The 16,323-nt window shown below is 43.6% G+C and overlaps 1 protein-coding gene across 1 annotated transcript; it reads right to left on the minus strand.

Moving 5' to 3' along the window:
* Window positions 1-2,480: 2,480 nt before the first annotated feature.
* On the minus strand, window positions 2,481-3,731 carry LOC142442245 (uncharacterized). The gene has a single exon (XM_075543515.1). The coding sequence runs from the start codon at window positions 3,729-3,731 to the stop codon at window positions 2,481-2,483; it is 1,251 nt and encodes a 416-aa protein (XP_075399630.1).
* Between the last annotated feature and the right edge of the window lie 12,592 nt (window positions 3,732-16,323).

Here is a 16,323-nt window from a genome sequence, read left to right on the forward strand (position 1 = left end):
GGCTTTCAGAGACACATGGATCTTCCCAGAGCTCACTAGCTAGAATAGTCTCCCAATTTAGACATAAATGAAATCACACCACTTATGCGCATCAAAAGACAGCATTAGAAGAGTGAAATGGGAGTCCACGGATTAGGAAAACGTTTATTTATTTTTAACCAAAGACACATCAGACAAAGGGCTGATTAAGAAAATATACAGAATTTTACAACATCTCAAAAAGAAAATAACAAGAGACCCAATCAAGTAATGTGAAAAGATATGAACACAGTTCACTAAAAATGAAGGACAAATGATTAACAGATGTAAAAAAAATGCCCATGATCACTAGCCTTCAGTGAGATGCAAATTCAAACCTCAATGAGAACACTTAACACCTAATTCCAGCCAAAACCAAAGAAGCAAAACGACAAATGCTGGCGATATGGAAGGATTGGGAGTCATATATACTGCTGGTGGACTTATAAATACATATAGACACACACAAGTACCATGCAGCCACTGTGAAAAACCATCTCACTACTTAAAACAACCAGTACTTGAAATCCCATATAATCCAGCAATACCACTAGTAGACATCATGGAAGTCTTATACCGAGGAATATATTTTTAAAAACAACAAAGGAAAAAAGATAAAGGTCCATCAAAAAGGAATATTAAACACCACATATTTTAAATGAGTCAAAAAGTATCTCAAAGGATAAAGGTTTATATTTTACCTTAACTGCATCTGCAATCATCCACTTTCCAAAGAATTCTGCATGACAAGGCCATTCACATTCTTGTTTAATAGTACAGTATCTCTCCAATTAACGGAATTAACATGGGTCAAGAGAGATCAAATGTAAAATCAGACATTGGACTTGGTACATATGCACACAGGATGAGTCCATCAGCTTTCCCAGTCTCTGTACTCATGTGGTTTCCTGCAGGATTTACATTGTACTCAAACAATGTGGCAGACATTTTGTTCAGCCCTTTTGTCCAATTATTACATCACAGTTTATCCTATGGGCTTTCTGGAACATAAAATAAAATGTAATTGGATACTGGAGGCACTGCCAGTCACCAAAAGCATATGCATGGTAACGTTTCATGTATTCATGAGGTGTCTGCTATACAAATCCCAAACCAGAACTATGTCAGTTAGAATCCTAATGTAGTTTACTGACAGATGAGGCCACAAAATTTGCAGTCACTATATTGCCAGAGCTTTCCTCCTGCATGCGATCAGTGTTATGTGATGTCAAGTGATTCCCTGTGGAGAGTTTTCCCATCTTGACTGAACTTAAGCCTTTTCACTGTCGTGTGTTTATGTCAAGAACACTGGTAAAAGTTTACCCACATTTACTACAGCTACATGGGACTATCCTACAAGAAATAATTGATGAGACATGAACTCTTAATTTAAAAAAAAAAACTTTAGAGAGTAAATTGGTTTTCCATTCAAAACTTCCTATGTAGATTGCAATCCCCAAGATGTACCAGCACGCTCCCCACTTTCGCCCTCCCTGTGTTTTACCATCATTATTCATCCTTCTTTTCTGTTCTGTCTTGCTTTTAAGATTTTTTAACCATAAGCAAATGCTGTCCTTTTTATTTGGAACGATTGATTTTTTTTAAAGGAGTGTATACCTCTTGAATGTTACTCTTCCCCTCCAAGCCTGTACATTGTTGGGTTTAAACCTGGGTCAGAGGAGTGAGGACAGTTCTACGAGTGAAGGGCTATAGTCTTGGTATTCCACTACTTTCCATCAGACCAGTAAGTCTGGTCTATTTTATGATAATGAGTTTTGTTCCACTTTGTTCTCCCAGTCTAACAAGGACCCTCTTTTGAGATCCTTTTCAGAGTAATTAACAGCGGTAGCTGGGTACCACTTAGTTCTTCTGGTCTCAGGGTCGTGGAGACTGAGGTTTGCTGTAGTCCATTCATCCTCTGAACTAATTGTTCTCATACATTTTCTATTTTCCCCAGTCTTATTTTATGATACTGTTGTGCTGTGTCTGGGTGGTAACAAAGGCCATGCAGATGGAGTGGACACTACTGGCATCTGGGAGGGCACTCTACTGCTTGGCATAGCTGTGATCCAGAAACACCAAATTCAGCTCTCATTTGGGTACTGAAAGCCTGAAGAGCAACAAGGTGCCCATGCGCTGTGCAGAACTTTGGAAGACCCTCTCCCCACAACAGTGGGCCATGTCAGTAAAGTGACAGCCATTCAGAGAATGTGTAGTCACATGGTAAGTTACAATTATCTGGTCCTGCAATCAGCCCAGACCAAGCCCTAGTACCTCTTTGTTTCGGAAGATTTGTTACACTTGCCCCATTGAAAGGTTTTCTCATTAAGAATTTTCTCATGTTGAATTATACTTGATAGATATTCCACATTTAAAGGTCTTCATGTGTGAAAAATCTGATGTATTGTAAGGCACAGTTTCTGGCTGAAAGATTTACCACCAGCACCATATATATAAGGTTTTTAATCAGAATGAATGCGCAGATGAGTTTTGAGATGTGATGTCTGGATAAAGGCTTTTCCACATTCACCACATGCATGGGGTTTCTCCCCAGTATGAGTACGCTGATGAACAGTGAGGCCCTTCTTCCAGGTAAAGGCTTTTCCACATTCACCACATACATAGGGCTTCTCTCCAGTATGAGTTCGCTGATGATCAGTAAGAATATTCTTCCAGGTAAAGGCTTTTCCACATTTACCACATACATAGGGTTTCCTTCCTGTATGAAATGTCTGATGTGCTTTAAGGCAATGTTTACTGCTGAAACCTTTACCACACTCACCACATACATAAGGTTTTTCTCCAGTATGAGTTTGCTGATGAACAGTGAGCTCATCCTTCCAGATGAAAGCTTTTCCACATTGACCACATACATGGGGTTTCTCTCCAGTATGAGTTCGCTGATGACTAGTGAGAACATACTTCCTGACAAAGGTTTTTCCACATTCACCACATGCATGGGGTTTCTCCCCAGTATTAGTATGCTGATGAACAGTGAGGCCCTTCTTCCAGGTAAAGGCTTTTCCACATTCACCACATACATAGGGCTTCTCTCCAGTATGAGTTCGCTGATGATCAGTAAGAATATTCTTCCAGGTAAAGGCTTTTCCACATTTACCACATACATAGGGTTTCCTTCCTGTATGAAATGTCTGATGTGCTTTAAGGCAATGTTTACTGCTGAAACCTTTACCACACTCACCACATACATAAGGTTTTTCTCCAGTATGAGTTTGCTGATGAACAGTGAGCTCATCCTTCCAGATGAAAGCTTTTCCACATTGACCACATACATGGGGTTTCTCTCCAGTATGAGTTCGCTGATGACTAGTGAGAACATACTTCCTGACAAAGGTTTTTCCACATTCACCACATGCATGGGGTTTCTCCCCAGTATTAGTATGCTGATGAACAGTGAGGCCCTTCTTCCAGGTAAAGGCTTTTCCACATTCACCACATACATGGGGTTTCTTTCCTGTGTGACACATCTGATGTGCTCTAAGGTATCGCTTCTGGCTGAAAGCTTTACCACACTCACCACATACATAAGGGGTTTCTCCATTATGAGTTCTTAGATGAGTTTTGAGATGTGCTATCTGAATAAAGCCATTGCCACATTCACAGGATTTCTCTCCAGCATGAGTTCGCTGATGAGCAATGAGATCACTGTTAGTACTGAAGGCTTTCCCACATTCACTGCATACACAGGGCATCCCTGCCACATGCGTTTTCTCATATTTCTTGAGGTATGATTTTCTATGAAAAGCTTGGGCACGTTCCAAGCATTTATATGTTTTTTTCCTTTATCAGTTGTTCGATAATGTGCAGTGAGTTTGAATACTTTGTCGAATTCTTGCCCACACTGACTGCATTCATAATTCTTATTTAGTATATGAATGAACTGATGTTCACAGAGGATAGACTCCTTGATGAAGGTTTTCCCACATTTATCACCTATGTATGGTTTCTCAGTTTTGTCAGATTTCCGATGCTGAATGCATTGTGACTTCATACCACTGGATTTTTCACACTCTGAGAATTTCATTCCAGTACAAAATTGCTCTTGTTCAATTTCAAGAAAAGGTTTCTCATCCCCATTGAGCACAACTGACTTCTTTATTTTGCTGCTATTCTTCAGATTTAATGCAAGAATGATTAAACCTAATCCTACATTTTTTTCATCTAAGCCAAATATCTCATAATTTTCCTGTTGAGGAAAATTATTTTTGTGATGAAAAATATTTTCCAATGTATTAAATTTATAGCATTTTTTGGTTTTGTCCAGATTTCTTTTGTGTTGTGAGTGCTGCAGCGCATGATCATCAACGTTTTAGATCTCTGTAAAAGAACAGAACATTGAATCTTTTCATCATCTCGATTTACAATGGAACCTAAAACATGCATTGATGCAAGGTAGATCTTTAGTGACAACGCTCATATGAATGTCAATAAAATACTGTGCTTAATGCTTCTTGCTCACCATTACAAATGTAATTGTGTAAACAATCCAAATTGTAAAACAGTTACTGTAGAAACCGTGTTAAATATGAAAATGATGAATGAACCAATATTTAGTAGTTGCTTAAATATGCCCAAGAAAATATACAAAGAACGTAACACAAGCATGACACTGAGACCCGTAGACTATAGGGGGAGTAAGGACTGCTAATTTCAGTTGCTAGACGTCAGATATTCATTCTACCAATCTTTACTGGAAGACAGCTAAGTACTAGACAAAGTTGGGAATGTGAAAAATGGAGACTGTTCTAGTTAGGAGAAAAAATTTTATAAGTATATATGAAAGTTATTACAGTACACAAAGATATTCCTTATGTTAATGGAGAGCCTACACTCTAGCTTACAAAACTCAATTTCCAGTGTCCTGTGGTGTCTTGCATGTTGCTGTGATGTTGGAAGCAATGCCACCCAGTATTTCAAATTCAAGCAGGATCAACCATGGTGCCCAGGTCTTAGTGGAATATCCAGAAAGACAGACTGGGAGCAGGAACTGGTAATTTACTTCTAGAACATGAGCCCCTCAGGTTTACTGGCACCAGAATAACATTTTAGAAGTACTAACTTCTCAAAGTACAGTCAACAGCAATGATGTGAATGGAGTAACGCTTTGGGGACCTTCAGTGGGTGACATGGCATCAATGAAAATGAGAAAAAATGAGTGAAAATAATTAGAAGATGAAATTTATGAAGTATTATCAAGAATAATTTTAAGTTGTCAAAAGCAAAATGAAATGTTCAAATGCTTACAGTATATGTATTATTGGACATTAAGTTGTAGCCATTTTAATTAGATAATCAAGTGGTTTATATGGCTGAGATTGACAAATTCAAGAAGACTAGTGTTATATTCAACATCAAAAAACACATTGCAAAATCTTTCCTGAAGTTCAATGTTGTCAGTGGTAGGTTAAGAGTTATGTGCCTGCAAAACCAGTTACTACAAGTGTTATTTAAATTTTTCACCAAGTGTTAAATCAAACAAAGCGTGGGATCAAGCCCCATAGTCAAATGAGTCCTTAGGAGCAGCATGTGAAATTAAGGAAGACGAAGCAGACAGCAAAGACAGGGTACTGAGGCCTCATCAGCAATGCCGAATAAGTGATCGAGTTCATTTAACAGTGAATTTATACAGTAGCAAGGCATGCAAGCCTTCAACAGGCATATACAACAAAATTGGAAAAATATGAATCTGGGATAGACTGATTCTTTTAGGAGAACGCTTCATGACAAGTATCAAGCTGTGGGAATTGAGGACCAGGAAGAGAATAGAAGCAGACAAATTCGCTATTGTCAGAATTAAAGAAGCCTGTAAGACCAGGATTCTGGGTGGAGGAAGCCTTCGCATCGGTGGGCTACAGAAGACTCGCAGTCATAATTTTTCTATTAAACTTCATCACCATCATCCTCACAATATCCTCCCATTAAAGTGATACCTTAATGATATCTCATAAAAGCGCATGGCTAATCACGAGCAGCCCCCAGTTTTTTTCCTGTAAGAACAGAAGTGTTATTGTTCTCCCTGCTCAAGGAATAAGTCACTCCCCTCTATCTGCTCTCAGCACTGGGGCTAAGTAACTCAACCAACTAGTTCAGGGACCTCCATGGTCAGACACTGACCACCTTGTTAGGTATGTATGTGTGTGTAAGTTTGGATAGTAAACTGGTTTATATATGGTTGGGGGAAGGGAGACACCTGTTTTGGAGTGGGGGGATAGCTTGCATGGCCCTAGACTATGTAAATTGGTGATAGAATACAGTCTCTTTCTCTATCCCACTCAGACCAGGCATCAAGGAGGTGGCGAGTGCCTACATGCTTTTGTCTGCCTTTTTAGAGCTGTGGTTCAATTACACAACTATCCCTTAGCACTCATCCAGAAGGCATTTAAGAGACAAAGAAACAGTTGACTCCTAGAGTGACAGCAACAAAGGGAACCTGTTTAGTCTATTATCCAGGTTCTGTTTTCCACAAAAAGGAAATTTAAGGGGTGGGGTGTGGTTGATAAAGGGGAGTTGATATCCAGAACTTCAAGAAGAAATTGTTTTGAAACTGATTGTGGTATCAGTTGTAAAATGCTGCTTGATGTGATTTAACTATGGAATGTTCTGATATGTATAAGAGCTCCCAATAGAATGATTTAAAAATATATTCAAAATTTGACCTGACTTTTGCAGACTGAAATTGCAGACATGCATTTAATGACAGAACCAAGAATACAGGATTTTTAAAATGTCTCATTTTCACTGACAAAATTATCAGAGGAGTAAACAACTTTAAAGATAATCTCACAGGTGGAAAAACATTGAAGGTAGAATGCTAAGGGATAGCCTACATTGATAACTTTTCTGCTGGGAAGATGGCCTTAAATACCTTAAAATAACACAAGTCATAAACGTGTTGCATCAAAAGGAGTAAAATATAGAGAAACGTGTATGTTAAGAAATCCCAACAGTGAAGGCAATTTGACCATCTCTATTAGAAAAAGGAAAGAATAAAGAAAACTTTAAAGGGACAGGAGAACAAATGAGCAAATGGAAATGAGAAACTTAAGGGAAAATCCAAGTGGGGAAGCTAAGGAAGCACAAGAGAGACCCGTTTATGGCGGGAGCTCCAAGCTGGGGGTGGATAGATACTACAAAGGGAAATCCATTCTTATTCAATGGGGGAGGAATGTGCTGTATTTGGAGGATGGTTAAGAATTAAAAGTTCTAGGGAATTTGAAGATGGCCGACAGGGACACCCGCATACTCTGAGAGCTCCTCCAAACAAAGCGGGCTTGGCGACCAGGTAGCTGAATAGTAAGAGTCTGGTGAGTGAAATATCCCCCTGGGACAGCACCCCAGTCCCACCCCACGTATTTGTCCTGAGCAGGGGTCTAGGTGAAAGAGGACCGGACTCGTGGGACATCTCTGGTCACTAAGCTGCCGTGAGCTCACTGGCGACCGGCCTAGGCTCCATCCCCAAACCAGACGCCAGCCCAGAGCGGTTTGCCTGCCCTGCCTAGACAGGCGCAGCAGGTCATGCTCCCCTACACCAGCGGCTCACTCGCGGATCCCCACTGGGAGAGAAGCTTTCCTCTCCCGCGGTTCCCCTCTCCCGGCAGGGCAGCGATCTGCCCTCGGGCCCATGTCCCTCCCTCCATTCATCCAAGCTCAGGGGAGCGGACCCGCGGGTTGTCTGGCGACCCCCACGGGGGACCATCCACCCGCACCGCTGCCGCGGACCTCTCCACCTGCCCTCCGTGCGCCGGCCTCCCCCCCCGCCCGCCCCTGGCAGCCTAGCGCCAGCTCCACTCCTGGCCGGGACCCTGCGCTGAGCACTTCCCGCCCACAGGAGCCATAGCCCAACCCGCGCCTCTCCCGGACCCTGAGCTTCTGCGGAGCGTCGTGGCCCGCGCTGCTGAGTCTGCCCGTCAAGGGTCCCTCCCTGCGCAAGGCACAAGAGTAGGTGCCCTCCCCAGGGTGCTGCGGGGACCCCGGAGGCCACAACTCTGAGCCTGAGCGGAGGAAGGGTGCCATTGCACCCTGCGGTTTCGCGCCAAGCCTCCTTTGCCGGCGCCATTACCCCCTGCGGTTTCGCGCCAAGCCACTAAGGTCAGAGGGGTTCTGAGCTCAGAGCGGGGCGGAGGGTGAACACCATTGTTCCCTGCAGTGTCGCGCCGCTGTCTGCGTAGCTGTCCGAGGAGCCTCCCCGCGCCCGCTCACAGCCCCGGCAGATCAAACATTCCACCTGCAGTGGAGCCTGGGACTCGGCTTTGCAGTCCCTGAGGAGCCATCAGTGAGCTCCAGCCAGCTCTCACCACCTGGGGGCCCTGTGGGGTCCCCAGTGCCAGCCCTAAGCCTGCCACAGCCCGCCCCAGCCACCCCAGGAGACGGCACAGCGGCCTGAGCCTCCACTCAATAAGATTACTCCAGTCTCCCAGAAGCATGGGGCCTATGAAAGGATCAAGGAAAAATCAACAGACCACATCACTTCCAACAAAAAAATCAGAGAAACGAGGCACTTTAACAGACCTAACGTCACTCATAGAAGAAACAGATATAGATCAGCCACAAAAGGAAATCTTCAGAACTCTGCTTGCAGTAATACAGGAGCTAAGAGAAGCAAACCAATATAAGGATGCAACGATAGAGGGGATGAAATGCACAATAGAGGGGATGAAGTCCACAATAGAGGGGATGAATACTATCCACCAGAACTGCAGAAACTAACAGAGGAGGTAGCAGAGGACACACAAAAGGTCACAGAAGCTATATCTAGGCTTGAGGAGGCTGAGAACCGTATCAGTGAACTCGAGGACGCTCAAACCAAATGAAGCAAGCGAGAAAAACAATCAGATAGGAAAATTAAAGAAACAGAAGACAGCCTGAGATCAATGACAGATGCTATGAAGAGGAATAATATTCGAATAATCGGTCTACAGGAACACAACATAACACACAAATCGACTGCCAAGATAGCAAAGGAATTTCTGGAAGAAAATTTCCCCAACCTAACAAAGGAGAATCCGACTCTCATACAGGAAGCAGAGAGGACGCCGGCTAAGCTAAACACCAAGAAGAACACGCCAAGACATAAAATTGTAAAATTATCCAACTTAGAGGAAAAAGAGAAAATTTTACAAGCATCAAGAGAAAGGAAGACAGTCACATACAAAGGAGCGCAGGTAAGAATATGCTCAGACTTATCAGCAGAAACATGAAGAGGAGGAGAGAATGAAGCAACATCTTCCAAAAACTGAAAGATAAAAATGCCTCCCCCAGAATCCTATACCCTGCCAAGTTATCCATTAAGATAAAGGGTAAGATAAGGGTCTTCCAGGACAAGGAAGAACTCAAAAAATATACTGCAAGTCACCCGCCCCTGCAGAACATACTGGATGACTCACTATGGCCAGAAGATCAAGCTCCAACTAGAACCACCAGGAGACCACCATATAGCCCATCTCCATCTAGAAGCCAACATGCCAGCAACACGTAGCAGGACAACACGGTCTCAGATGGAAAAGAGGACAGGATAGAAACCCTCCACTCAAACGCAGTACACTGATATGAAGGAAGATAGGCAAAGACCCAAAACACAAAACAGAATATGGCAACCATGAAGCCAGAGATTGTAATAATCACTCTGAATACAAATGGGCTCAATTCATATGTTAAAAGAAAGAGGCTGGAGGATTGGATTAGAAAACATAACCCATCAATCTGCTGCTTGCAAGTGACACACCTTAAGCAAGCAGACAAGCATATGCTGAGAATAAAGGGCTGGCAGAAAGTTTACCAAGCAAATGGTAACTCCAAGAAGGCAGGAGTGGCTATCTTAATCTCCGACAAAATGGATCTCAAGATCCAAAACATAAAAAGAGACAAAGAGGGACATTACATAATGCTCAAAGGCTCAGTAAACCAGGAAGCACTTAGCATACTGAATATTTACGCACCTAATAATGGCGCGGCAAATTTCATCAAACAAACTATTAAAAAAATGACAGAAGAAATCACGGAAACAACAATAATAGTGGGGGACTTCAACACTCCACTATCAGAGAAAGACAGGTGACAGGGAAAGAAGCTCAGCAAAGAGGCCAGAGAGCTAAACAATGTAATTAGGCAACAGGGCCTGATAGACATCTATAGAGCCTTTCATCCAAAAGCAAAAGGTTTCACATTCTTCTCCAATCCACACGGATCTTTCTCAAGAATAGATCACATGCTGGGACACAAGGCCAGCCTGAGTAAATTCAAACACATAGATATTATCCAGACGTCTTTCTCAGACCACCATGCCATAAAGCTGGAGATTAATAGGAGGGCACCCAGAAAAGCAAGGGCCACCAATTGGAGAATAAACAACGATCTCCTGCGACATGAATGGGTTAAGGTCCAGATCAGAGAGGATATCAGGAAGTTTCTAGAAACTAATGAGAACGAGCATACAACATATCAAAACTTATGGGACACGGCAAAGGCAGTTATCAGAGGTAGCTTGATATCACTGAATGCATATATGAAAAAAGAAGAAAGGCGTATGACAGATATGTTAACACAAAACCTCCAACAACTAGAACAGAGTCAACAGAACTACCCCTCCAATAGCAAGAGAAAAGAAATAATAAAAATCAGGGCGGAGTTAAACCAGTGGGAAGACAAAAGAACAATGCAAAGGATTAACGCAACTAGAAGCTGGTTTTATGAAGGAATTAATAAAATTGACACTCCCCTGGCAAAGCTTACCAAAGATAGAAAGGAGCAAACGTCAATAGCCATGATGAGGGATGAATCGGGGGCAATAACAACAGACCCCAATGAGATAAAAAGGATAATCACAAAGTATTATGAAGGTTTGTATTCTAGTGAATTCAGAAACCTGGAAGACATGGATAAATATTTAGAAAAACAATCTATCCCTAGATTATCTGAGACAGAGATCAAGAACCTCAACAAACCCATAGGAAGGAAAAAATAGAGAGTGTCATCAAAAACCTACCAAGGAAAAAGGCCCCAGGGCCAGATGGCTACACAGCAGAATTTTATCAAACATTCAGGGAAGAGCTGACACCGATCCTCCACAAAGTATTCCATAACATAGAAAAGAACGGCAAGCTCCCAAACTCATTTTACGAAGCCAGCATTACTTTGATACCCAAACAGGGAAAAGACCCCACAGGTGTAGAGAATTATAGACCAATATCTCTAATGAACATAGATGCAAAAATCCTTAAAAAAATATTGGCCAATAGAATACAAAGGAACATCAAACATATCATTCACCACGACCAAGTAGGATTCATCCCAGCGATGCAGGGATGGTTTAACATCCGAAAATCCATCAATATCATACACCACATCGAGAAGAAAAAGGATAAAAACCATATGATAATATCCATAGATGCAGAAAAAGCATTTGACAACACCCAGCACCCATTCCTAATCAAAACACTCATGAAGATAGGATTGAAAGGTAAGTTCCTCAAGCTCATACAAGCTATCTATGAAAGACCAACAGCCAACATCATAGTCAATGGAGAAAAGACAAGAACAATACCACTGAAAAAGGGTACAAGACAAGGATGCCCCCTGTCCCCTCTTCTATTCCATATCGTTTTGGAGGTTCTGGCTAACAACATAAGACAGCAGAAGGACATCAAAGGGATCCAGTTGGGAGAGGAGGAGGTGAAACTATCGTTATTTGCAGATGACACGATCCTATACATTGAAGACCCCCAAAACTCCACAGTTGGAATACTTACAGCAATAGAGGAATACGGAAGAGTAGCAGGATACAAGATCAATAAACAGAAGTCGGTAGGGTTTCTATACACATCGGACAGGACCAGGGAAGAGGCTATTAAGAGGGAAGTACCCTTCACAGTAGCCAAGAACAAACTGAAATACCTAGGAATATATTTAACAAAAAATACTAAAGACCTTTATAAGCATAATTATAAAACCCTATTACAGGAAACCAAAAGTGACCTTCACAAATGGATGACCCTCCCCTGCTCAAGGTTAGGTAGGCTGAACATAGTAAAGATGACAGTTCTTCCTAAAGCACTCTACAAGTTCAATGCTATACCAATCCAATTACCATCAACCTTCTTCAAAGAATTGGAAAAACTGACCACCAACTTCATATGGAGAGGGAAGAAACCCAGAATTAGCAGAGAACTCCTCAAGAAGAAGGACACAATTGGAGGACTCGCCCTACCTGATTTTAATGCCTACTACACAGCTACAGTGGTCAAAACAGCATGGTACTGGCACAATGATAGACACTCAGACCAGTGGAAAAGAATAGAAAGCCCAGGAGTAAAATCATCAGCATATAGACAACTGATCTTCGACAAGGGTCCCAAAAACGTCAAGTGGGAAGCGGATGCCCTCTTTAATAAGTGGTGCTGGAAACAATGGATATCCACATGTAGAAAGTTGAAACAAGACGTCTACCTCACCCCATGCACAAGAATACACTCAAGGTGGATCACAGATCTAGAAGTCAAACCCCAAACCATCAGGACCATTAAGGAGGGAATCGGGGCTAATCTCAGAGCACTGGCCCAGGGAGCACATGGGCTCACTGCAACAGGGAAGGGGACACACACAGGTGATCTGGAAATCGACAAATGGGATCTAATAAGAATAAAATACCTGTGCACCTCGAAAGACTTTGCCAAGAGGGTGACAAGGCAACCCACAGACTGGGAGAAGATTTTTAGTAATGACATGTCAGACAAAGGGCTCATTACTAAAATCTACAACACCATCGTGACCTGCAAAAAGAGGAAAACAGTTAACCCCCTAAGGAAGTGGGCAAAAGAAATGAGAAGAACTTTCACTAGAGAGGAGATCAATATGGCCAATAAATATATGAGAAAGTGGTCGAAGTCCCTTGCCATAAGAGAAATGCAAATCAAAACAACCATGAGATACCACCTAACACCCCTGAGGCTAGCCCAGATCAGTAAATCAGAGAGCAACAAGTGTTGGAGGGGCTGTGGTGATGTAGGAACCCTCCTCCACTGCTGGTGGTCGTGCACATTTGTACAGCCACTGTGGAAAGCAATCTGGCGATACCTAAAGAAAATGGAAATTGATCTACCTTATGACCCAGCCATCCCTCTACTAGGCATATACCCGGTTGAAGCAGCAAATAAAACATGACCAGTCATATGCGCTCCAATGTTTAGTGCGGCACAATTCACAATAGCAAAGACTTGGAAACAGCCTAAGATTCCATCGATAGACGAGTGGATTAGCAAACTTTGGCACATACACACAATGGAGTATTATGCAGCACTGAAAAGCACCGATGAGCACATGAAACACGTTATTTCATGGGAAGAGCTGGAAGGAATTATGTTAAGCGAGGTAAGCCAGACCCAAAGGGACAGGTACAACATGAGTCCCCTGAGGTAAGTACAATCAGCATGACAGAAATAGAAGAATAAACATCCATCCCACAATAAATGGGAGGAAGCATAGATAGTTGGAGGGAGGACAGGCCACACCTAGGGAGGTACATGAGAGCCCAGCATAAAGAAGGAGTAGTGGGGTAGGGAGAGGGAGAACCGGGAAGGGGAGAATCTGAATGGATGTTATGGGGGGGGCAGGGTACTAACCCACCCGGGGGAGAGTATCGGTTGTGTCCCCACAGATCTGGAACATGCATACGGACCCCAACACGACACACCAAACAAGGAGGGCAACGCAAAGTACAGAGGTCTACACAAAGAGGCTGGACGACAAGCCGGCCCAAACCAGAATTAGGCCGACCCCCACACTCGAAGGGAACACCACAGAAAACAAAAATAGATCGTCTGGAGTGGGAAAGGAACTGACCCACCACACCACATCCAGAAGGAAGCTGAAACAAAAGAAGGAGAAAGGACGTAGTGGAGTACACCTGGGTCCACCAAGCCCAAGGTCGATAGACCAGCTAGATGGGCCCATCATACAGAGAGGACCATTCAGCTGACCACACCACGAGATACGACATCCTGCACCAACACATGGCCCTACACGGGACAGCACCTGAGACACAATGGGGGATAGGCGACTGAGCTGACCCCGCCACACTGAGGCAAACACTGGGGGCGTGCAATGGAGCAGCGGAGGAAGCAGAGCAAAGGGAGCCCGAGGGAGTATAAAGGATGGTCTAACGGCCAACGAAAGGACCTTGAACTACTAGCAATTTTTCTTTTAATATTTGCTGTCTTTTTGCTTAGTCTTTTTAAATTTGTTTTGTTTTTTACCTTGTAAATTTTGTATGTTAGTGGCTTTTCTGCTTATCAGCGTGTCGATGTTGCTTCTGTCAAAGCCATGTTCTTATGGGCCACTTGGGTGCAGTCAAAGTCATATCCATTTGTATGCACATATTACTATGTCAGCAGGTCCACCTAGACAAGATAGGCTGGACAAATAATGAGAGAAGAAAACAACAGGACCAACGGTCCTGGAGGGACATGAGAGCGTGGGAGGTAGGGGAAGGGAGGAGGTGTCGCCCAACACAGGAACAAGGGAACAGCGAATGGTTCAAAACCAGAGGAGGGAGGGGAGGGGAGGACTGGAAGGGAGTGACCAAGAGCAAGGTAACTGAGAGGAACTACTGAATCCAGAATGAAGGCCAAACATGGTAATGGGTCGGGAGGTAAGCGAAAGGAAATAGAGGAAAGGAGTAGGAGGCAAAGTGCATACAGCGAACCCTAAATACAGACATGTACATATGTAAATATATTTATGTTTATGGGGGCAATAGATTTATATGCATATATTTATAGATTCAGTAGTAGGGTAGCAGATGGATATTGGGCCTCCTCATGCATAATCCCCCAATACAATAGCACCTTGCCCTGCTAAACAGCCATTGCAGGATACCCATCTTCCCGACATGATCACTGAAGACAGCCGTGTGTGTAAGCAAATGTGGTGAAGAAAGCTGATGGTGCCCGGCTATCAAAAAAAGATATAGCGTCTGGGGTCTTAAAGGCTTGAAGGCAAATAAGCGGCCATCTAGCTCAGAAGCAACAAAGCCCACAGAGAAGAAGCACACGGCCTAAGCGAACACAAGGTGTTGAATGGACCATGTAGCAGATACAAAGGAACAAAAACAATCATTGTGTGATCACCTTCCTCACATAATGGCTGAAGACGAAAGTGTGCATAAGCAAGTGTGGTGAAGAAGGCAGATGGTGCCCGGCTACTGAGAGATATAGCGTCTGGGGACTTAAAGGCTTGAAAGCAAACAAGCGGCCATCTAGCCCAGAAGCAACCGAGCCCACACGGAAGCAGCACACCAACATAGGTGACCATGAAGGACAGAGGAGACCAGGTCTCCAACATCAAAGGTGGGGTGGTGGTGAGAATCACATCACCATGAAAGAGGGGGAGTGCATGATGGGGACCCAATGCCCACCTGTAGAGAGCTGAACACCCCTTCCAGAGGGGTAGTGAGGAGGAGATGGGCCACTCAGGGTTCAGTGTACCAACAATGAAACTCAAAACCTTCCTCTAGTTCCTGAACGCTTCCTCCCCTCCCAATCATCATGTCCCCAATCCTACCTTGCCTTGCGGACCTGGTTGTACCAGAGGATGTACAGCGGTGCAGTGGGGATCTGGAGGCACAGGGAATCTAGGACAGACGAACCCTTCAACACCAGCGGTGGGAGTGGCGACACCAGGAGGGAAGGGCATGTAGAAAGGGAGAACCGATCTCGGAGATCTATGTGTAACCTCCTCTCTGGGAGATTGGCAAGGGGGAGGCGGGTGAGGGGAGACGCCGGGGAGTGTAAGATAAGATAGAATACTTATTTATAAACTATCAAGGGATCGGGGAGGGATCGGGGAGTGGGATGGGATCGGGGAGTGGGATGGGATCGGGGAGGGATCGGGGAGGGATCAGGGGTGGGATCGGGGAGGGAGGGGGATGGGATCAGGGAGGGAGGGGGATCGGGGGGAAAAAAAGGGAAACCGAGCTGATTCCAGGAACAGGGGTGGGATCGGGGAGGGAGGGGGATGGGGGAAAAAAAGGGAAACCGAGCTGATTCCAGGAACCCAAGTGGAAGGTGAATAATGAGAGTGACGTGTGCAACGAATGCATAAGGGTGCTTTGCTCAATTGATGTATGTACAGATTGTGATAAGAGCCTTATGAGCCCCAATAAAAAGATTAAAAAAAAAAAGAATTAAAAGTTCTAAAAAAAAAAGAATTAAAAGTTCTCTGTTTGGAGAGAAGCTTGCAAGTTAAGACTTTCATAGTAAGGTGGGAGAACATAAAAAAGGGAAAGGTTTGAGA

The sequence above is a fragment of the Tenrec ecaudatus genome, chromosome 3 (assembly GCF_050624435.1).
Source record: "Tenrec ecaudatus isolate mTenEca1 chromosome 3, mTenEca1.hap1, whole genome shotgun sequence".
Lineage (NCBI taxonomy): Eukaryota > Metazoa > Chordata > Mammalia > Afrosoricida > Tenrecidae > Tenrec > Tenrec ecaudatus.